General features: G+C 38.5%; 2 protein-coding genes across 7 annotated transcripts; one reads left to right on the top strand and one right to left on the bottom strand.

Annotated features, from left to right (window-relative positions):
* Window positions 1-7,558: 7,558 nt before the first annotated feature.
* LOC113586102 (afadin- and alpha-actinin-binding protein-like) lies at window positions 7,559-13,843 on the top strand. Of its 6 annotated transcripts, none has more exons than XM_027023989.2 (13): window positions 7,559-7,743; window positions 8,497-8,593; window positions 9,032-9,186; window positions 9,336-9,539; window positions 9,739-9,849; window positions 10,058-10,193; window positions 10,500-10,575; window positions 10,743-10,932; window positions 11,093-11,237; window positions 11,524-11,660; window positions 12,146-12,316; window positions 12,825-12,930; window positions 13,026-13,843. In XM_027023989.2, exons 2-13 carry the CDS (start codon window positions 8,575-8,577, stop codon window positions 13,073-13,075), a joined length of 1,500 nt encoding a protein of 499 aa, XP_026879790.1. In that variant the 5' UTR covers window positions 7,559-7,743; window positions 8,497-8,574; the 3' UTR covers window positions 13,076-13,843. The 6 variants fall into 6 exon arrangements, with proteins under 6 accessions (XP_026879790.1, XP_026879789.1, XP_026879788.1 ...); XM_027023988.2 differs by having other exon boundaries at window positions 12,143-12,316; XM_027023987.2 differs by having other exon boundaries at window positions 11,093-11,264.
* A 2,702-nt stretch (window positions 13,844-16,545) lies between these two features.
* LOC113586101 (vitellogenin-like) lies at window positions 16,546-23,275 on the bottom strand. Its single transcript, XM_035523188.1, has 26 exons — window positions 23,236-23,275; window positions 23,099-23,119; window positions 22,844-22,995; window positions 22,476-22,727; window positions 22,226-22,387; window positions 21,974-22,122; window positions 21,730-21,880; window positions 21,437-21,594; window positions 21,194-21,359; window positions 20,976-21,101; window positions 20,528-20,746; window positions 20,229-20,446; window positions 20,041-20,138; window positions 19,808-19,932; window positions 19,614-19,714; window positions 19,382-19,517; window positions 19,073-19,259; window positions 18,889-18,985; window positions 18,614-18,799; window positions 18,228-18,484; window positions 17,865-18,139; window positions 17,592-17,636; window positions 17,428-17,481; window positions 17,114-17,317; window positions 16,865-17,016; window positions 16,546-16,769 (listed from the first exon to the last, which is right to left on the bottom strand). The coding sequence occupies exons 1-26, from the start codon at window positions 23,273-23,275 to the stop codon at window positions 16,586-16,588; spliced, it is 3,915 nt and encodes a 1,304-aa protein (XP_035379081.1). The 3' UTR covers window positions 16,546-16,585.
* Between the last annotated feature and the right edge of the window lie 262 nt (window positions 23,276-23,537).

Here is a 23,537-nt window from a genome sequence, read left to right as displayed (position 1 = left end):
ACTTGATTCTGTTGTACATTCAATCTGTGAAAAGCTGCTGCCTTGAGTCATGTGCTGTTTGTTTAAATTCTTAGAAAACTACCAACATATTTCTATGTTGATTGTCCTTGTAGCAGCATATAATGATGAAATATTCTAAGTGGTGTAATGGAAACACTGACAGCCCAATGCATATATTGTATAACTAGGCCTGTGGTTTTGTGAATTTGTGTTAACTTTGTTAATTGCCACAACGTGTGGCACCACACTCTGCAAACATCACACAAACAGGCTAGCAGTGAACAGGATCTGCCTGCTAACACCACACCACTCAGTTAAAGCCACAGTCAGAAGCTGGTTTAATAGCTCCACTCCAACCAGTCTCTGTCCTTCAGAAGCCTGGGTGCTTGCAAACACTGGATGACCTGGCTCTTCAGTGCAGACTGGGCAGGCTCCACTTTATTGGAATCAATGGTGTGCATACCTCCCTCCTGACTCACTAGGGATCAGATTAACTTTAAATGTTTGAACACGTATACAGCTCACAAAAATGGCTGTTCACTGACACAGAGAGGTGGAGGATTAGTGGTCCTTGGATCCCAGATGATGATGAGATTGTCACACTAAGTCTAAAGCAGGCTACATGAGTCAAGGCCTCTGGTAATCAAAGGTGATGTATAAAGTATAGTTTTCTCATTCACATTTATTGTGAACTATCAAGAGTAGGCAGTGGTAATTGGGTTATTGTATAACACAGTTGAGAATTTTAGAATTAGCTATTTGAACCATGGTATTTTTATTTACAATTTATTTTTTTTTTTTAATCTTATTATTAATCGCTAAGCCCTAATAATGTGAGGATATGGTGCATGCGTGTTTGATAATATTAAAACACTATTATCTCACTACTAATGAGTGAGATAATTAACAGTAATTATACAAATCTACATAATAAATAGGCCATTTATGAATCTCACTTCTTTTGCCCCTCTAACCTCTCTCTGTGTTAGGGTGTGTAGATTATATTTGTGAGCTGGGGGAGAGCTGCTTCACATGTCCTATAGCCACATCCATCAAAGTGGCTGTTGGAGTCCCTCTTGTTCTAATCTGTAATGGCTTCATCTTAACTGTGGTGGTGAGGAAGGTTTTACTGCAATGATAAGAGCATTGTCCTAGCAATTAAGAACTACTGCCAATAAAATGAAACTACTGTAAAAGAAGAATAAAAATGTTTCATTTTGCTTTATCTGCCCTAATCAACTCACATGAACACTTTCACTTTCTTCTGTAGGGATTACTTTTGACTTTAAAAAGATGATACTGAAGGCATGTCTTAAGAATCATAACCAGAGAATCCATTAATACTACAGTTCTATTACTACTACTATTACTAGTAGCAGTAGTCCTATTAGCAGTAATATAGTATTATGTCAAATCCAAAGTTATGCATTTCATTTCTGGTATGTATTTCAACATAGCTGCAATGCAAAAGCAGAAAATGTTTTGCAATGAGAGCTGGATCATGAATCAGAATAACTACATTTTTGGTAAGATCTTCTCAAACAACAATACATTACACGTACAAAGTTCAAAAACAAAAACACCACAAAAGTAGCAAAAACAGTTTGTCAAAAATAGTTTTCATAGGTTTTTTTTTTCAGCCAGCCAGGTGCAGCTGCATCATGAGCCAAGCCGCAGACATGGCTGTGTTCACGGGGACCAGCCACATATTTAAGCCTAGGTTCATTCAGATGGGCATCTAGTACCCGCTGACTGCAGCGCCCACCCATGTTTTCTCATATTTTCTTTTTAGTGATGGAAGGATATGTGAAAGCACATCCAGAAAAAGAACATCACCCTCTCCAAAACAGGGAAGGAAGTGAAAGAGGTAAGGTGAATAATCTTTAGTTAGAAATCCTTAGAAATCCTCAGTAATCCATTCCACATTCGAGGTATATATATTACACACACACACACACACACACACACACACACACACACACCTTTGGTATGTATATGGTATGCTAAAATCACCAAAAATCTACTGTGCTATAGAGGATCATACCACAGAAATGAAGAGATGGGCTTATTGGTAGCTAAATAAAATAGTAAATGCATTTACCCCAATTATGGCTCTAATCTATGAATTACAAATATAAGACAGCAATGTTTTATATTTCAATATTCGGACTGTATGTACCAGTTAAATTCAAACAAGTTAGCCTGACTAGTTCATATGTGAACTTTGGCAAATAACACTGGTTAGATTACCCAGTCAAGTAGCTATCACTTGAGTGCATAGTATAGAATTTAACATTGTTGAAATCACACACAGTTGAGAGATTAGTGAGGAGTACATACTGTGATAATCAGAGTAAAGTACACTATTTCAGATGCGTCCTAGGTATTTTCCCTGATGATACAGTGCCAAGTCCGCGGTATAGCCATTTTCAGTTCCTGTTTATTTTGGGGGCTTTTTGTCTTTGGGCCTTGGTAAGAGAGAGACGCAGTCGCTGCGGTTTAGGTCAGGTGATTGATTTAGCCAGTCAAGAGCATTTAACTTTTTTCTCCTGAAAACAACCCCAGGGCTGCTTTAGTAATATGTTTAGGGTTATAGTCCTGCTCTAATATCAAACATCAGAAGTATTAGAAGCATTTGTCTGGATTTGAACAGTTAAATTGCTTCTGTGCACTTCAGAATGCAACCTTTTGATGGCAGTCAAGTCATTAATAAAGGCTAATGTTTTGGCCATGTCTGTGATTGGTTTATTCAGATTTTTTTGGCCTGCATCTGGTCCTCATGTTGAGACAACAGCAGCAGACAGCTGATAAAAATGACACATCTTAAATAATCTCTGTTAGCTCTGTGTATTAATTAATAATGCAGTGGCAACTGGCCAAGATCAACTGAGCAACCGATTGTCCAATTGCTAAGGAACTAAGTGTCTGATATGTTTCACCCAGTACATACTAAGTCACATTCTACACATCTACACAGCTGTTCCCACTCTATAGCTATGACTAGAAGATTCTCAGGCAACTGCTCAAGCAGCATATATGTTGTATTTGTAGTGCACATTTACCATGTGATTTCTAGTTTGTTTTGCGGTTTTCAGGATATAATTTTAAGGTAAATTTAACATTGGTTATAGTGCAGGAAAACACACTTATCTCTAAAAACACACATCATCTAAGGTCACACACACACAGGAATCTAGTCCTTTTTCTTATTTACATCCTGGAGTATCCTCAAACAAAGGGTGTCATGCTGTCTTTGATGTGAAATAAAATATTTGCTTTCTTTTCTGTCTAGCTACTCTATTATTTTAGAGGAGATAGCCTCATGTGCTGTCCCTATCTCGGTATTTATAGAGAATCAGAATGAGTTTTTGCCACTGTTTGTGGGAGCACTGCCCATAAATATGCATCCCTGTTGAAATTACAGCAGGGCCAGACAGAGTCAGGGAGGTTGCATGACATGTGTCACCCTCCCGTTCTTGAACTGAAAACTCGGAACTCACACAGTGACTGTCCCAATTAAAAAGATTACTGTCAGGTTTGTGTCTGATTATTCAGTCAGTGCCACATTAAAGTACATAAGAGTAAAACACTCCTTTTCTGATAGATTTACAACAGGGAATTGATGACCCTGTCACATGATTTGTTTTTTTTTTAAGACCAGGGTATTCTGAGCATCACATTTCAAAGATAACTGTCTTGATGCTTGCGAAAGTAGACAGCAGCAAGTATCACTGTTGCAACTGATAGAATTAGACTGTAAAAAAAAAAAACATCCTGTATTGCAGGTTTCTTATGGAGTAAGAAGGTTGCTCTGAGTTTTTGCACTGAGGTAATGTAATACAACCCTCTATTGTTCTCTGATATAGTCAAAGTTAAATAGGTTTTGGAAAACACATCTCTTATTGCTATTTTATTTTAATTTTGTGTAGTTGATCAATAAGTGGAAAACATACAATAAACATTTGGAGGCTATAGTTGCTAAGAGGACACGGGACCTTCTTCAGGAGAAACAGAAAACAGACTGCTTGCTTTATAGTACATTTACAGTGCATTCGTATCAGTCTTCATTTTCAAGCTTCAAAATAACACTGCCATGAAATACTAACGTCTAATGGGATTAAATAAATAAATAAATTAATTAATTAATTAATAATAATAATAATAATAATAATAATAATAATAATTCTTGAGGCGCCATCTAGTGGACAGATCTAGACACTCATTTTTTTTCACCATCTTTCTTATTATTCTGCTCTCAACAACAAAACAGAAGAAAGACATTACATTTTTGATGATGGTTTAGTTAATTTTTAGATGATTATTTAGTTGATTTTGAGGTCGACTCTTTGTAGATTTTTCTGCAAAACGAAAATTTTCCTGGTTTGAATTGTGCATATGTGGCAGGTATGCTATGCTAAATTACTGGCTTAATGGCCTTAGACTACTACTGTATATTTCAGGCAAGTGCCAACATAATGAGCATACTACCATCTTGTTGTATATATAGTATATATATCCCTAGGTTAACTCTTATCAGTGATAGCAAAAACTAAACATAGATAACATAGATATTTACTGACTGTCTTTCTCTCTTCAATTGAGCAGTGATATTGTGTGCTTTATACAGCTCTTGGACTCCAGCACCCCCCACCAGGTTGTGGATTTCCTAAATAAACTGCTTACCACTTTCGATGACATTATTGACAACTATAATGTATACAAATTGGAGACTACTGGAAATAGTGGAAACTATAATTTCTATGACTACCCAGTAGAAATCTTCCCAAAAAGCATTATGATATTACAGTGATATGCAGGGCAAATTGCCAGCACAGCTCTCAATCTGATCAGCATTTGCCTTTAAAATCCCACATAAGCCAACCACACTGAAAATACGAGCCAGCATCCGCTCGAGTGAACATGATTTTGCCAATGTTAGATCCCTGAATGCTCTCTGTAGTGCACAATTATACAACCACGATAATGACTTATAGAAATCCATAACTCACAACACAGGGAGCCAATGGTTTGTGTGTTATATAACTGGAGTAACTGCAGACAGTGCTTTTGCAGTAGAACCTGCTACATAAGCATAGCTAATAAATTGTTAAAATGTATGATGACGGTGTTAATACTATACTGAAGTACACTAAGTATAGTAGTACATTAATGTTCACACTCTTTATCTAATTCACCTTACAGTTTCCTTTGCATTCTATTGTAGAGTAAATATATCCTGTCATTTGCATTTCTTACAAGGAAGCAGAACTGGTCTTGGGGCTTTTTGCAAAGTCAATGCAAAAGTCAAACAATTTACATTGACATGTGTTGGTTCATGGTATACTAAAACAATCTTTGGCCTCGTGGTGGTTGGAGTGGTCATCAAGAAAAAATGCCATGCTACTTTTTGTTTCCGAACACTGTGAACACAGTATCACACATGGAGTCCACCAGTGAAGGCAAATGAATATAGAGAGTTCTGCTGACAGAATATTAAATAACAACCACTGTTGATATAATGAATGCCATGTTTGTTAGGTTGTAGAGATGAGATGATTGCATTAGATAAGGTTTATTTATTTGCTTATAACAAATAGCTCAGTGACTTCTTGCCCAATTGTAACGCGTGTGGGCCCAAGTGCCGCAGGGCGCGAAGCAGAACTCACAGACTTCCTCGACAGGGACGAACATTTAATAACATAAACGACAGCGGCACTCACGTATTACAAACGATAAACACAAATAAGAAACGATTGACAATTAAACAAACACGATACACAAGGATACATCTAACATAAACACGTTACATTCAGACATTACATCTACAATGACCAACCACGCCGCACATCCTGACGTAAGTTTAAATACACACAGACAAAACGAAGTACAGGTGCGTGCAGGTGTGGTTACAAACGAAAGTCCTCCTACTGCACGTGGCTGGCTGAACCACGTGGCTCACGGGAGGCGAGCGTTCTGTGACACAATTTGATCAGGTGGACAATATTGTCAATACTGTGGACAATATTGTTTATTCGTATGTTAAGTACTGTCAACTGTATTAGGATACACAATATGTTTGTGTGCCGTGGCACTCTAAATGTGAAGGTAAGACAGCTTGCATTATTCTACGTGTTCTACGTATTCTTGTGTGTTGTTACTCCATCTGTTTTAATAGAAAGGACTAAATGAAAATGAGTGAGATAGTGCTTCCATTCATTTTTTTCTGGTACTTGCAAGAATTACATCATGGGCACACATGCATGTGGTGAAATTATCTGATTCATTGCTGTGAAGTTATGAGGACAAGATTTTTTCCATGGACTTACCATGGTTACCATAGATATCTGACATTGCTTATGAGCCTATCCCAGCTTGACAAATGATTTATTATCATTATTCCTTTGATATTTTGAATTGTTGATTTGTTTTATTGTGGAAAAACACCTAGAAACATGATACAAAACATAGCATGGGGTCATTGTTACTTATCTGAAACCCACCTGTTCTGGTTACATGTCTCAGTGATAAATGGAGCACCTACTCAAAATTTAAGAAAAGCAAAAATGGTCCCAAGGGACATAGCTGAAGGCCCTGGCTCAGCTGTGCTATGTCTCAATTAGAACTCAGCCTCATCTGGCCCTGGAGACTTTTAATTTTACATCCTCATTTATTATTCACAGGAAAATACACCCCCTCCCTTAGGTCCTGGTGTAAAATAGAGGCAGCTAGGGGAGATTTATTGTGTGTCAGTAACTCTTTGTCTTACAGGGCAAAGGTGAGATGACAACTTGGTAGCTGGAGACAAAAAGGAGCTCCAGAGATCCTCTGCTTACAGATGAAGAGCTACACAAAGGGCTTGTTTCCAGTTAGCAACTAAACCCGAACTTCAAAGCCCTGAGAAAGTGTCTGTCTGCAACTGACATATTAGTGATGTGGCAACTGTAGAGGGATAAAGTAATGTTTCCATAAATACAAATTGCTTATCTGTGCAATTAAGTTGTGTACATAGGTACATTAGGTACATTCTCTATCTAATCTTTGGTGTGGCATTAATGATTATGTATTGTTATTTAATACATTGCTGGTGTTTTAAAATGATGCCCAGTTTGCTGCATTGTGGTGCATTTAGATACAATTATTCAACTTGGCTAACATATTTCGAATGTGTATGTGAATAGTACTGTCGATTTTTTAGAGTTAAAACCAGCATTATTTGCATATAATAAAATGTAACAAATGTTAACGTCGGAAAATTGATCAGTTTTGATGTGCATGTGGCTGTTTACATATTGAAAGGTTACGAATAAATTATATTCAGTATCGAATATAATTATTTTAAATATAATAGCCGTATTATAATACCCGTATTTTATTCTGCGGTTTTTTTTCTTTAAAGTCTTAGTTCGCTATAGGATTGTTAATACTGCGCTTATAATATCACACGTTTTGGTTTGCGAACAGTCAGTCTCATTGGTGGACAGTTGATTTTCCGAGAAAGACGACCAATAACGTGCCGGCTGTTCGTTGCCTAACAACGCATATGCTTGTAACCGTGTATCCCAGTTTCACTTGTCATGACTGCATTCAGTAGACTAGCGAAAACTAAGATGACAGCAATAAAACGGGAATTATATTTTTGAACTACGATTACGAGCAATATTGACACGCGTCGTGTTTAAACAGGTTTTTTGCGATATGGGATGCTACGGGGACCTGGTGATGCCTTCTGAGCTAAAAACCCAAGTAAGAGAATCATCACTCGTGCTAAAGCATAGCAACCATTACGTTTAAACCCTTCATGAATGCTCGAATAATTCTATATGTATCAGGCGATGTTATAAAAATGCATAATTAAATTTGTTATACTGAAATTTGTGGTGTGCGTTTTGAAATTGTAAACTACGTAGACGATTGCCAAGGTCCCCTTGGCCCGATTCTCTGCAAGCCAAAGCTAGTGAGATAGAACCCCCTTTAGATTCGTTAGAACACCAACTTGAACTGTTTGTTAACATTTGCATTATAAACATCCTAGGTGTTATCATAGACATGTTATAGCTGCTGATTAATCTCTCAGCTATAATGACTACCTGCTCTAGAAATGACCTAACTACCTACTTAGATGCTGCTTATAAACCCCCCCCCCCCCCCCCGTGGGACACTTTCGGAGATGGTGCTACTAGACCTACTTTTGATAGATTAAATGCTGTTTAGGTTATTACCTGAAACAAGTGCTCCAAATACACAAATGCATCCATTTAATCTATCTGAGATTTTCCAGTTTAATTTATTATTATAACATAATATTATTTTTATAATATTATATAATATCATAATATATTTTTTTAAATTATTTTTGGGCTTCAAAATGTATTTATTTTTTTAGTAATTTATAACATTGACACTAATACATGCACGTAACCCCATTACAGGAATTTTTCTTTTATTTTTTTCTTACTTGACAGAGAAGTGCTAACCTAACATGCCCTTCTTTTTCAGGACATTTGCGCCCTAATTGCTTTTGCATAACTGATCTACATAGTATATAGGACACTGGATATATGTAACTTTGAAAGAATGCCAGAGTCATCATTTGGTAATATGCTATAATACTATGCTATGTATCATGTTATTTTATGGTTAAATTATTGTATTTATTTGTACACATTTCGTTCCTTTTCTAACCTTATTTCATACAATTTGTATAAGAACCTTTGCTCTCCATAGTTAGTCTCACATGTAAAGAGGGAAAAAATAAGTTCTAGAAATAACAGTAAAGTGCTATTTTAAGTGAGATGATTTCTCCTAACCTCAATAATACTTGGCACGTGGAATGTTGTAATTCATAGGCATTACAACAATTCTGCTCATAAACATGATTAAGAACACAATATCTTTATCTTAAAATGGTATTGGTATTATATATCTGTTATTCTATATTATATTGTAATTTTGCAAACAGCCTTGCACAGTTGCTATGTTTTTACAGTAGGCAGAGAATGAATAATGATTTGTCTTATTATTCTTTGCACAGAGGACATAAACAACATTTATGTTTCCTCTACAATGCCTCCCTCAAGGCAGTACAGCCAGTCTACAATACCCCTTCTTCCATTTAGACATTACATTGGCAACACTGAGTTCTGTACAGAGAACAATACATCAGAATGCATGCTGTACATCAGCCAGGTAAGGATGCTTTATTAATACACTCAATCCTTATTGTCCAGTTTATTGTTCAGGGTCCAGACCTTGTTCTCGATAAATAATGTCCTTAAATATGTAAAACGTTTAACTTGTAAACTATTGATTTACCCAATATTCTTTTAAAACCACAGGAGCTGTTGGCACTGGGGTTCCCATCGATTTTCTTTGACTTGAATGGGCTCCGGGAGCTGGATGTCATTTCAGCACTGAACAGCATGTATGGCCTGCTGCAGATGCATCGTCGTGCTGTGGGAATGCTGGCTGAGCTGGAAGTGGAGCAGCTCAGGGTCAGCAGTGATCTGCACTGCCAGCAGCTCACCAACTCCAAGCTCAAGGTCTGTGTTTTATCCACACATAGGCAGAAAGAAGAATTTTTTTCTACGTCTTCAAGTTTGCATGCAAACACAACAGCCTGTTGTGAGACGAATGATGGTGTTTGGAGCTTAGTGGCATTGGGATTTTTAAATGTCAGAAGGTATTCAAACAGCCCTGAACTCAAAGGAAGTCTTGTCTATCTTGATCCCCTTCCTAAAGGACCAACTTGAACTCTCCAAAAAGGAAAATCTCAGATTGTGTGAGCGAGAACGACAGCTGGAAGCTAACACAAAGGCTTTACATCACTGTTTGAAAAATGAGAAAGAGGAGGTAAGTAAGGTTTATTGAAGTATAGAAGGTCACAGCTAGAAGGTCACAGCTAGATATTACTTTACCACCCACAAAATGAAGTGCTGATTATAATTAGAAATGACAGGAACCACACTATTGTGTCATATTCAAGAATTCTTTCTTAACAGTTCCTTTCAACCACATTCACTGTGTAATGAACATTTGTAACATTTTTATTTCTTCATAGGTTCAGAAGCTTCAGAATGTCATTGCTAGTCGTGCCTCACAGTACAACCACAATTTGAAAAGGAAAGAGAGGGAGTTTGGTAAACTTAAAGAGCGCCTCAATCAGTTACTGACTGACAAGAAAGACAAGAAACAGGGTATGTACTCACTATATATAATACTTTATAACAGTAATTTGTTTAAACTGCAAATTAAACTAAAATGGCTAGAATTTCTTGTGCATCAGTATCAGAGAAATTAAGTGAAGTATAATATAGAATGTTATACCACATTAAATATTTTGTGTGTGGGGTAAATAATACTAAAACAAATGCATACACCCTTAAGTTAAACAAGTGAGTTACACTGGTGCTGCCTCAAAAAAACACCACAAATCTGCACTTTTTAAAAGTAAAATAAAGCATTGTAACATTTAATGCCTGCATGTGTGTGCTGTGTGTTAGGGATGGATGTTTTGAATTATGTTGGGAGATCTGATGGGAAAAGAAGTCAGTGGAAAACTGGAAAAACAGATTCAAGGTGACTGCTGTAGTACTTTTTGGGGTGTTTCTTGTGTCTTATCTAAATAAGATTGACTTTTTTAGTTAGATCAGCCCGGTAATCTTTGTCATGGCCTAAGTATCATTTAGTTTTATATGTTGCAGAACTAATGTTACATGTCTAATCTGATTGACTTGGTTACTCAGACATGAAAGTGATATGTACAAGGCTCTTCTGAATGAGTTTGATAAACACCAGAGGGAGCTGATGATTGAAAATGCTGAGTTGAAGAAAGTGCTCCAGCAAATAAAGCAGGAAATGGTGGGAATTTTAAGCCCTAAGAGGCAAAGCGGAGAAACACAAAAAGAGGAGAAACCCAAGGAATTCACAGACCAGGTGAGTCTTTTATGATAACAACACTTAAATGGGTTTTCCATTATGAACACTATGTTCAAACAGGTCCAATACAACAAATTTAGGATATAAATAAATTATTTGTATTTGTTGTTTCATGATTCCATCATTAATTGTGTCCCTCATAACTTTGTATGTCCAGCAAATAGCTTCTGATGAGGAGGAGGAGAACTCTTTTAAGGGGACTTCCGAGATGTCCTGCGAACATGCTCGGGAGCAGCTCAGCAATAGCATTCGTCAGCAGTGGAGGAAGCTCAAAGACCACATGGCAAACCTAGACAACAAGGGTATACTGAAGCATGAAAGTCCTCCAGGTTTCTCCACTGATGGGCACACCCATGTATTGCCAAATGTCATAATTTCAGTGCTTGAATGTACTTAATCTAAACTTATCCAGGTCATCAGAAAACTATTAGAGTGTCCATGAGCTGAAGCCATGGTTGGTGTGGGAAAAACACACAACTGTTAACTAAGGAGTGGGTGGGGTTGCCAGTGGGAAATAATCTTTATATTGAACAATAAAACATACTTAGTTTTATTACATTTCATTGAATCCTATTGTTTGTTTTCCAGCTTCCCTGGTGCACCTGGGACAGGGGATCAATGAGGAAATGATTTCCAAAGAGGTCCATCAGGAAGAGATGGAGAGACTCAAGTTGGAGATCCAGCAATGCAAGGACTTCATTCACACTCAGCAACAGCTCCTGCAGGTAATCCGCTGTGCAGAAGTAACGGCCGAAGTGCCGCAGGGCAAGGAGCAGGACGTACAGATTTTCTTAACTGTGATAAACGTTTATTAACACACGTGAAAGACAATGGCACTCACATAAACTGTGAACACGAATACGAATAACAAGGAACATTGTGAACATGAACATGAAAACGAACACTAACACAGGAAATGACGAATACAATGACTGACAAAGATATACACACCAAAAGCCGTTTAAATACACACAGACATCATAACACTGAACCATGTGCAGGTGTGCGCTGACAACAGGGCCATGGTTACAAGCAAGACTAACAATGAACTCCCACTGCACATGGTGGGCCAAACCACATGACCAGTGGGAAGGGGAGCGTACTATGGCAGCTGATCATATAATGTCTCTGATGCTAAGAAAAATGTACTTATGTCTTTCTTTGATGTGTGTGTGGGGGCGGGGGTTCTTATCTATGTAATCAATAGCAGCAGCTCAGTACTCCTTGGGATGAGGAGACTGCAGCTGTCCTGACTGACTGCTACATGTTAGAAGAGAAGGAACGCTTGAAAGAGGAATGGAAAACATTTGAGGAGCAGAAGAAGAACTTTGAAATGGAGAGGAGGACTTTCACAGAGGCAGCCATTAGACTGGGCCACGAGGTTATTAATCTAATTATTACTGAAAATTTTAATTGTAATTCTCACATGACACATTGCTCTCACAATTGTATCCCATATCTGTGTCACCAGTGGGATGTGTAGGGAAGGTAGTTGGGATGCAGTCTGTCATTGCATGTTTTTAGACAACTAGCCAAGGTAAGTGCCTTTCTACATATGTAAGAGACTGCTAATCTCTTCGATACACCATTCCATGGCTAGCTGATTACAGTGGTGCAATACTGTCAGTGACACTGCTTGAACAGCAGTAATCGGGCATGACCATCTCCAGTGGGAGCATCGTGAGTTGCATTCCCCATGGATGATCCCAGCTATGAAATATGTTTTATAGTTGTTTTCTGAAAATTTGGATATTGCTGATATTGCATCGTGTTAAATTAATCTCTAGACAATGTAGGTGTAACAATATAGGCACTAATGCTGGTTTGATGATTTTACACAGCAAAGTTGTTTACCAAACATTGTGTCCTGGGTATATTTAATTTTGCAGAGGAAAATGTTTGAGGAAGACCGTGCAACCTGGCTAAAACATCAATTTTTGAACATGACGTTCACAGACCAGATGAACTTAAAGACTCAAAATACCCTATCAGAATGTAAGTGATTGTCATTCTTAGAACACAAACATCTGTATATTCCAGATGCAGTGCTTTCATAACTTTTTAATATATTTTTATACATTTTCATACAGATGCTGTTCAAGAACAGAAACACATATCATCTCCCAAGACTCCACTCTAGAATGTACTGGCCTAGTGAATGGGCCTACTTGGACTGGACTCACTGTGGAGCAGATCTTGCACCAGGGAGGAGATCAGAGTCAAATAAATATATTGCTAAAGGATAATTTACATTTGTTATTATGGGATGCTTTCTGTACCATTTACATAGATGGACAGTGGTCTGAGACTTGTTTGTAGGTTTTACATGTAATAATTAGAAACCTTTTTTAGGAAAAGTCTTTAGTTGCATCTAGAATCACCTACACTAAAAACTAAAGAATTTTATTCTTTTTATTCTACAGTTTAAATGGCTCTGATCTATGTATGCATGGCACACTTTAGTATTCTGCTTTACCCTACATTTCTTCTTATCTAAGTGGAAAATATGTATATCATGCTTAAATTAATGCCATGTAGTAAAAGTAGAGATGCAGGGATGATGGTAAGGAAATGTATAACCATACTAAGTAAATTTCCTTGTGTAGTTTTATCATTAAGATCCATTTGTCATAGATATGTTTAAATATGTAATAAGACACTATAACAGTCTATTCAGTCTATTTAGAGCCACTTAAGGTTTGTAGGCTTCTACTATTTGTTACTAGTGTGGTTTATCTTTTATCATTTAGCTATTTTAGAATTTACTTTGTTCACCTTAAAGTTTTTTATTTTGATTGCCCAGTTCGGTTTCTGTAGATGCCTAGAGCAAAGCAGTGGTGGATTTCATTATTTGAATTATTCTTTAATTAGAGAAAAAATCTTAAATACACTAGTTTTTATATGTTCAGTATGTGTATATTATTCTTTTCTATGCAATAATTGAATCATTCAATAATTCAAATTTTTTTTCCAATGATCACAGAAAAGGAGTCTCTGCAGTACTATTTGTTCAGTTTTTTCAGTTGTCACAGAATCGATCAATCAAAAGTTGTTTCTTCAGTCTCTGGCAGAAGGACCCTGTAGTTCACTGAGTTAAAGGTAAGAAACAGAGCACAAACATGCGATTTGTAATATTAATTATAGCTGGCATTCATGCATCTGCCTTTGGCACAGTGTTTTTATGGCTTTGGTAGGCATCCAGATGAGTCAATGCAGGTGGTCTCATGCATAGCACCAGCTGTGTTCACTGGCCTCATCATGTTATGTGTCTGCCATCTTCTGACTACGCTCCCAAGTCAAGTGTTTAGCATGGTCTAAAACACAGGTACTGAAGGTTGTTTTTATCTGTTCAGCACCGTGAGCAGCTCCAGGCTGGTTGAGGAATGTGTGCGGCTTGGTTGCAAGGTGGTGTGCACTCTGCTCAATGCAACAGGGTCCTGGCCCATAGGCATGGGGGTATCCAGAAAGCAGGGAGGTGAGAGAGAGAATCAGCATTGCCATTGCCCTATGCCACACCTGAAAAAATTTAAAATTGAGACAGAAATCAATGGCTTACCTGTAAGTCTCTTTGGCTCTGGTGCATCTTCGAAGCATGACCAATCCAGTGAGTGAATGGTTTGCCAGGTAAGTAATAGTGCAGCTTCTCAACAGCCCATTTAATGGCCAGGACCTTTGGCTCCAGGACAGCATAGTGTTGTTTGGCAGCAGTCAGTCTGTTGCTGATAATAAAACGTCTGTACCAGTACCACCTGTAAACCTCACTCCAAGGCATCAATTTTGATGATGATGGGGCAACAGAAGTTTGGGTTGTACCTATGCCTATGCCTAGGAATGCCTATGTCTATTTCTTGGTGCTGGGATGAGGGCAGTTTCAGATAGTGGCCTTTATCTCTCAAGGCCCTTTCCAATCTGATACCACAGGTAATGAGATTATGTAAGCCCAGATGGCCCTTCCTTGATTTGGCTATGAGTCCAGCCCCTCATAGACTATCTAGCACCGAGTTCAGGTGGAGCTCCACGTCCCAGAATGGATGATCACATCATCTACGTAGGTAACAATAGGGTGGCCTGTTCTCAAATCTGTATCCATCAGATGAGGAAGAGGTGGCAGGAGCTCCATGGGTACCGAAAGCTGGGACCTGGTAATGCCAGTGGCAGCTAGGAGTTAAGAATGAGGTGTAGTGTGGAGACAAACTGGGCCTTAGCTAGCCAGTTGATGAGCTCGTCCTCCCTGGGCAATAGATAGGAATCAAACTGATATCTCACTGAGCATCTTGAAGACCCTGTAGTATCTCCAGGTTACATCAGGCTTTGGCACCTGCACTATTCGACTGGACCATCGGCTTGTGGAGAGCTCAATGATTCCAATGTTGAGCATTTTCATAAATTCTTCCTCTATAGCCTGGTGATGAGCTTTGGGAATGTAGTATGGGTGCAGTCGTATAATGATGCCTAGCCGGATATGAATGACATGCTGGACAATGAGTGTGTGGCTGAGGCTGGTTGAGAAAACAATGGTGAACTGGTCCACACAATCAGCCACTTCCTGCCATTTTGGTATGATTAACTTCTTCCTATGTTGTACCAGTGTCTTGGCAGGGGCCTCTGGGACAATTACAAGGACTGACAGGCTAAGGACACACTTTTTTAACAGGTTTATGTGGTATATGTATTCTACCTTCCTTCTTCTGGGCTGTTTCAGATAATAGTTTACTAGACCTACTTTTTCCTTGAATGACCCCTGGCAAGTGGCCATGAACCTACACATGGGTATCAGGACCAAGAAACATTCCCTAGATTGGAATTCCCTGTGTTGTGCAGGCTGAATGTAAGCCTCTATTGTACTCATTGTCATTTCTCCATGTGCTGTTTCACCAGGGCCAATATGCTCTTTTGTTTCTTGTACATAGGCAGTGACTGACCTGTAGGGGGAGAATTGATGTACTTAAGCCTCCATCACTACATCTAGCAGCCCTCGTTGCCAGTAGGCATAAAGTAGCTAAGTCAGAGAAACAGTGGAGGCATACATTACTTCCCTTACCATAAAAAGGTTGTAAGGGACTAACAGGCTCCAGTCTTGCTGATCTCGATCAACAGCCTATTTGAGCATCAGCTTTAGTGTTTTATTAATATTGGAAAGCTATTTGGAATAATATTGTTAATGCACTTACATTTTTTAGCATCCATAAAAGGTATATTTTAGTATTATTGTAAAATAAATGGTGTATTTAGTGCTTCATTTGTGCATTTTACCCTATTCCTTTTTTTGACTTATTGAACCAAAATTAGGTGAAGTCTTGGTATAAGAGATCTACAGGGGCGTCCCAGCCCTAGATGTATTATCAGGGGTCTCGATCATCACAATATTTCTAAAGCAAAATTGTGACAAAAACTACATAGAAAATGCACAAGAGATATTTTCTTTTGGAATGCTGTATATTTATTTTACATAATTATTTACTTTGTTACATTCTGAAGAGTTACTTTCAGGACTTACTTAAACATTTTTCAATAATGGCACAAATATCTAAATTCCTTATACTGCAACATTTCTATCATTTCCAATGGGCAAGGAAATAAGAAGAGGCACATCTTTCCTTGACAGCGTCATCTACAATTAAGGATGAACAACATTAAAAATGTTAAAGTATTAAAATATTGAGTTGTGCAAAGCCATGACAAAAATGTTTCTCACCTTTGGACACTTGAGAATAATGTTCAGGGAGTCCTGATCTGATAGAACCACAGTTAAGGCAATCTCTTTGCCCTTGTTATTGGCTTTCTCAGCAGAAATTCCGACCAAAGGAGCTACCATTAAAATGTAATCTGATGCCCTGATGTAAGAAAATCAAAGAGTAAATCAAGCAATAAGTATGAATCAGTTTGGCAGAGTGCAAAACATTTGTTGTTTTGATCTTGTTGAGTGTACCTCTTGGTGTAGATGGTCAAAATGTTTAGGACTTCTGGGAGTCTATCCCACTTCAGCTTCAAACGGGCAGCAAGTTTTGACTGCTGCAGACCGGTCTCAACTTTGGCACATGCAGAATATTCCTGACAATCTTTACCCCATGCAAGCTTGGCCTAATAAGAAAGAGATATGCTCAATGCAAGTCATATATTTACATTTTTAATATTCTGTGTGTTCTCTTAGAAAGCTGCTACAGAGAGCCAGGCTTACAGCAATTTTATGCTTGCTTGGCAGAACACCATCAGCACAGATCTTCCATTGGTAATTTTTTACAATGGAGGAAAGCACAATCTGTACTCTTGAAGTGGACTTGTCCACGTAAGCAGCAAGCTGATATCCCAGTACACGGTCAGTTCTAACAGCACGAGCAATGATGGCAATGGCAGGTGGAAGAGCATCTCCAAGGAATTTAGCCTAAAAATGTAAAGAGGCACTTTACTTCTTCCAATAGTCCTCTGGATGTTAAGCAAAAAAAATGTATTGTGCTTATCATATTTAAATTCACAACTAAATATTTGCTGTACCTGTCTCTCAAAGCTAGAGCTGCTGGTACCTGACACTCCCTGTAAGGCCAAGTACTGCAATAAAAGTAGAAACCTCATTATTTTTTATTTTTAATGCAGGAAAAGATAATGCATATAAACACACAAAATTAAAATAAAGCTGAAGAGATTTTTTTTGGATCTACCTTATCCTTATGGAATTTCTGGAAGGGTTCATTTATAGAAGTAGCCTAGGAAGAAACAATGAATGACTCATGAGATTGTGTTTGAGGAGGTGCAAAAATAAAAAAGCACTGGAAGGCAACACAGGTCAATACGTTTTGGTGTTTAAAACTATATACATCCTAAAAACAGTGAGTTGCACACCACCCATAACTGCTAACAGATTTATTCTTGTCATATAATGTAATGGGTAATCATGAGTACTACTTAACAATAGCCATACACTAAAGACTTACATCAGATGTCTGAGCACTGGATGAACTACTGGAACTGCTGGAACTGCTGGAACTGCTGGAACTGCTGGAATTGCTGCTAATTGAGGAAGAGGGTCTCAATGAATTGGTCTGGATGTTTTTCATTCCAGCTTTCAGTATGTCCCTCAGCTTCAGCAGGATGGCAGTTTCTTCTGAGTTTTCAGCTTCAACAAGACTGATTCCTTTACTGAGCTTTTCAGCTGCCTCAGGACCAAGTTGTACCTCAAGCTCCAGTCTTTGAAGGGCAGGACCATCAACTAAAGTGTATGTGAGAGTATGTTTCCCGTATTAATAATGGTAATACATTAGAACAACTATTATTCATAGTTTGGCCTCAATAATTACCTCTTGCCACTGAAATACGAGCTGTGTGCTGTCCAACAATATAGTAAATAAGATCGCTGTCAATAAACCCTGCATTGCGAGAGGAAATGTCTAGGCATGCCTTCATGCGAATGTAGGGGACAACATCACACATCGACATTTGAATTAAAGCAGGGATCCAACTGGGCGGAGCATCAGAGGGCACTGGAGGTGCCAGAGATACCACCCTCTGTGCTGGGAGGTCCTCAATGTTCCTGGCCACAGCCACAGTCTCAAACCTGTTGGCGCAGAATGCAACGAAAAATCAAGGCTCACGATATGCAACATCTTTAGGTTCGTAATATCAGTTTTGGCCTTTTTATTAAATGTTTTACATTTTCTTAGAAATAAAGGCATCTTTCAATTACCTAATGGTTGCAACATGATCAGGAACTGCAACAGGCAAAACCTCCACCTTAAAATTGCGTTTCGGAAGGTCAGCTCTTACAATCAGTTTTCCTGGCACAGTTATATGGAGCTTTCCTTTGGCCATTGCAGCAGCCTGAATGACGGCAGTGTTCACTCCAATTAGAGTAAATGTCTGCATTGCAACACTGAAAGACAAACAACAGGAACATGTTTATGCAGTTTCACTGGCTTGTTTTCTGATTCAGTCATTTGAAAGGTGTCTGTGGTAGTCTACCTTGGTCTGGTTTCAGCACGCAACTGAAGATTAGTCTTCAATAACTGATCAAGAGTGATGGTCTCTTCATGTAGAGGAGGTGTGATGGTTGTATGAACTAAAAGGATCAAGGTAATAACTTGGTCAAACATTTCTAAAATTCACATTTTTAAAGCTGGGATGTTACATTGAGGTGAAAACCTACTATTGATAGATGCAACAGCAACAGCAGCAGCGTAATGACTGAGCTCCATCGGCAGACCAACAGCAGTGGGGAGGATGCGACGCACCTCAGCTGGCAGCAGAGACTTGGAATATTGGTGATCAATCCCAGTCTGCATTGCACTAACAATATCCTTCACAATTTCTTGTGCACGTGGCCCTGTAGCAACCTCCAAATAGTGAATGATTATAAGATTAGATTTTACATGTAATAATTTATTCATTTCTTTATATTTCATTAATAAAGGCAATCAAAAACCTTTTGTAACAAAGAAGTTTCTTAATTAAATACCTGTGCTGCTTGTTCAATGACACTTTCAATTAAGGCTTTGTCAATTTTGGCAAAAGCGATTTCCTGTCCAAACAGTTTCATGTACATGGAGGCCAATGGCAGATTTGTTGGCAACAAGCTCTTCCAGTTCTTCAGTTTGTAAGGAATAAAAGAGGAAGTATAAATATTTGATAAATTAGATCAAGATGAAACTATTAAAATAAAGTGAATTCAGTGTTAATGGTAGCTTCTTGCCTTCATGATTCGCTTTATCTTGGTCATCCAATCAACATTCTCGTCACCAGCTTGAATTTTCATTAGCACTTGCTGGAGTCCCTCAGTTCTCACACCAACCTGGTTCAAATAACAAATGGCAATCCCAGTTGTAGAAACAAACTGCCTGATTTACATGAGTTCACTGACATCCTCAAACAGGGCACCTCCTACCTCAAGAACATCAGATGCAGCTCCAGCCAGGTAGGCACGTGCTTTTGCCACAATGGCTCTAGGCAAGATGTGGGCACCATCATTGATGATGAAAGCACTACCAGCAGCACCAACCAGAAAAGGAGCTTTGAATGCAACAAAAAATGTATTGTTCAGTAATAAAACCATTTACATTTTTTTGAGTGAGATGTACAATTTCTTTTAGTAAAATAGCAAAGCTCTTTAACACTTACACAAATAAAGGTCATAGCGGAAGGCTCTGCTGAAACGGAAGCTCAGTCTATTGAGTTTGGGATTCAAGATTCTGATGGCAACATTAGCTGCTGCAGCCCTGTAAGATTCAAAGTAGTCACTTCTGGGTTGCGGTTTGCAGCTCAACAGTATAACTAAGTAATATTTTTGAAAAGTAAGACATTCTTACACATTGATGAAATCGGGGGCCATGCTTCTGGTCAGAGACTTGATGTGAGAGTATGTAAAGCTGGTCACTTGCATGCTGGGCTCCTTCTCCAAAGCACCAGCAAGAGTGGACATAAGAGCCACTGAAGGCTTGGTCTCAAAGAGCAAAATGCAGGCAACCATGCGCAGTTCAGGATGAAGAGTTTTATCCATAAAGAGTTGCAGTGCCACTGACTGAACCTATAAAAGAGCAAAAGATTTAGTTCCATGATCAAAATGAGCTAAAATGCATTTTGTGTTCTATCATCATGTGATGGATACCATGTTTGGTTCTCTCTTGGCAATTCTCCTAAGGGCCAAGACGGCATCAACTTGGACTCTCATGGGAACATTTGCAGCTGCGGTTCCAAATCCAGGGAGGAGTTTCATGATGGGTTTAAGGCTAGAAGGGTGGCCTGCATTGCCAAGAACCTTCAGTGCCAGGGTGATTTCACGAATATCAGCTCTGGAAATAGCCCCAGCAACAATGTCATGGATAGGCTGAGGAAAACATTTGAGAGATGAAATGTATTAGCTTTGAGTCCACATTCATTACAATTAAGGAGCACTGAAATTCATCATACTTAACAGTATAAATCTTTCTTCTCTTAATCTCTGAGCAACTTTATAAATTAGACATAGTTATATTTGATATATATGCCTATTAAGAAAAGTAGTTGAATCTAGATATGATGATTTATAGACATAATGGAAAGATCAGAGGTTTTACCTTCATAAGATCAGCAGGACAGGAAGGAACTCCAGCACAGTATCTGGCTATCATGGAACCATAGCCCAGCATGACCATCTCACGCAGCAATGGAATTGACTTGAGTTTTGGGTTCAATGCCTGGCGCTATTAAACAGAGTGGAAGGTTATAAGGTTTTATAAGATCTCTAAGTGTCTGCTGAACTACATTTACTATAACGCTAAAAATAGCTACTCACAGCAGTCATACGGATAGTGTCGGGATTAGCAGTGACCATGTGCAAAGTGACCGGAAGGGCTTGGATGAGTTCTGGCTTGGTAAGCTCATCATCTTGGAACTTCTCATTGATGAACTTCAAAGCCACTGGTGTACCCATAAAAGCCAGCGCATCCAGAATCCATCGTCTACCAGAAGAAGGATTTTAGAAAAGGCCAAATCACGCTGCACTTTTATTTCATTAAAGTATTCCTAAGAATTTTACCTGCGAGCAGGTTTGGCCTTGTACTGAGCCCAAATGGCTTCAATATTCTCCAAGGTTGCAAAACGCATGAGCTGCACAAGCTGAACATACTTCAGAGGAGCATCCTCATGGACCTTAGCTACATTGTGTTCAACCAGATGCTGCAATACCTCCACAATCTGAAATAGAGAAAAGGAAATGCCTCAACGTTTGATAGAAAAACAATGACACTTGTAAGAGAACAAGTTGTTTCTTTCAGATGAATATATGAAAACATCTTATACATGTAGGTTAATGTACATGAACAATGATACCTGGGCCTGTGCATTGCTGATCTTCAGAAGCTGAATGGGGGTTTGAAGAATCTCAGAGCCAAACTCATAACGTAGGGATCCACGGGCTGAGTACTGATCATTGCTAGGAGCAGTGGGCTTGTTCTGCACCTCCAGCAACCTCAAAGTTTGGCTGTTGTGAGAAATAACCTTTCAGATTTTTTTCATACCATGAAATTTCCTGAAGGTTGTGACAGGATATGAAACATGAACAGATAGATCATACTTGGCTCTCATTTGGGCTGCTCCATTGAATGTATTGAATGCTGAGAATTCATGGACCTCTTCAACTGTAGCCTCAGAGACCAGAGCATGATCATCAATGGGCTTCATGATGTACTTGTAGGTTGCAGTTCCAGTTAGACTCTTAAGTCTCTGTGGTGAGAACAGAATGACTTCTAGAAGGTGTACATTTTACATGTGCTAAATCACACTTTTAAATGCGACTTTTGAACTCATTGATAAAGTATGAGCTCACCTGTTGGCATTCAACACACTTCTCAGTATAAGCCAAACCGATGTCTTTGATGACCCTTTCATGGCAATCGGTCAAATCTTTGGACTTTGTCACGGCAATTTGTTGGGGTTTGAATTGTTCCCTGATCGTATAATGGGTTTTGCAGACACCCTGAGTTCCATCCTTAGAAAATGAAATGTTTTGAGCTAAGGTGATAAATCAGAATATGACAGAACCATCAACTGATATTAAAATACATTTATTCTCTTACCTCATGCAGCTCATAGACATTCTGGGTCTGCTTCAGGTTGAGCTGAAAGATGTTGAGGATGCCTCTGTGCAGGTTCAGAACAGTAGAGGAAACTCTAGCAGGGGCAAATACTTTACCAACCACACCATTAGAGTATTCGAATTTGATGGGAGTCACAAGCTGAGTCTTCAATGCTGAGGTAAGTTTAGTGGCAGGAATGAAAGAATCCTGGGGCCAGACACCAGCATACTCAAAGAGTTGGGGTTCCAAGAGCTGAGTGCAAAATGATCACAAACCTTGGTTAGAGTTTCTTAAACGCACAAATTAGCCATATGTGTCTTGATTACATAGCAACAGTTCATATTTCATGCAATGACAAATCATTTTACCTTCAGGAGGAAGGTATTCTGAGACGTAGAACTGATGAGAACTTTGCTGCTGATTTTTACACCAGCCTTGGCCAGACCCTCCTGAGGCAGACCGCCCAAGACCCGACCGTCATACTTGTACACAAAGGTCTTACCGGGAGCAAACTCTGGAAATTTTGAAACACGTTATAACTTTGAAATACCTTAAATACATAATGAATTCAACATTTATGAGTGTGTCTAGGGTATAATTAGCTCTTCTTAAAAATAACTTACCGAGGTTAATCTGCTGACTTGCTAAATGAAGTAAGAAAAGAACAGGTAAATAGCCATTTTATAAAAATGTTCAAAGCATTAATTCAATTCATTCCATGTTTTTGAGGAAATTAAACCATTATCTGATAATAACTTACCCACAAGGGCCAGAGTCAAGGCAAGAACAACAGCTCTCATGGCTGGTTATCCAGTGATGAAGCCTAAAAGAGGGTACCTTTTTATACTAGTAGTTGTGTTGACTAAACAGTAAGTTTAAAATTAATTATTAACTCATAAATCCAAATTGTGATGGCAAAGATTCATTCTTGTTTAACTTCCACAAAATTTGTCTTAAACAAATCAATCATTTTAAGGTCAGGTTCCCCTGGCCTCAGGACATGTTAAGAGCAATGACCACATGTAAAGTAAATATTAAAGGTTTATTTTGTTGTTTCATATA

Source organism: Electrophorus electricus, chromosome 26 (genome assembly GCF_013358815.1).
Source record: "Electrophorus electricus isolate fEleEle1 chromosome 26, fEleEle1.pri, whole genome shotgun sequence".
In the NCBI taxonomy this organism is placed as follows: domain Eukaryota; kingdom Metazoa; phylum Chordata; class Actinopteri; order Gymnotiformes; family Gymnotidae; genus Electrophorus; species Electrophorus electricus.
The sequence above is the reverse complement of the archived record's forward strand: the minus strand, read 5'-3'. Positions and strand labels throughout refer to the sequence as shown.

Excerpts from the sequence above, each read along its gene's own strand:
- LOC113586102 (XM_027023986.2), top strand. Across the intron at positions 9,850-10,057 it reads TGAAAAATGAGAAAGAGGAG|GTTCAGAAGCTTCAGAATGT; the intron begins GTAAGTAAGGTT and ends ATTTCTTCATAG. Across the intron at positions 10,576-10,742 it reads ACTGGAAAAACAGATTCAAG|ACATGAAAGTGATATGTACA; the intron begins GTGACTGCTGTA and ends TTGGTTACTCAG.
- LOC113586101 (XM_035523188.1), bottom strand. The coding sequence starts at position 23,275 with ATGAGAGCTGTTGTTCTTGCCTTGACTCTGGCCCTTGTGG. Across the intron at positions 18,140-18,227 it reads TCGTATTTCAGTGGCAAGAG|TTGATGGTCCTGCCCTTCAA; the intron begins GTAATTATTGAG and ends CATACACTTTAG. Across the intron at positions 17,318-17,427 it reads GCTCTAGCTTTGAGAGACAG|GCTAAATTCCTTGGAGATGC; the intron begins GTACAGCAAATA and ends TTACATTTTTAG.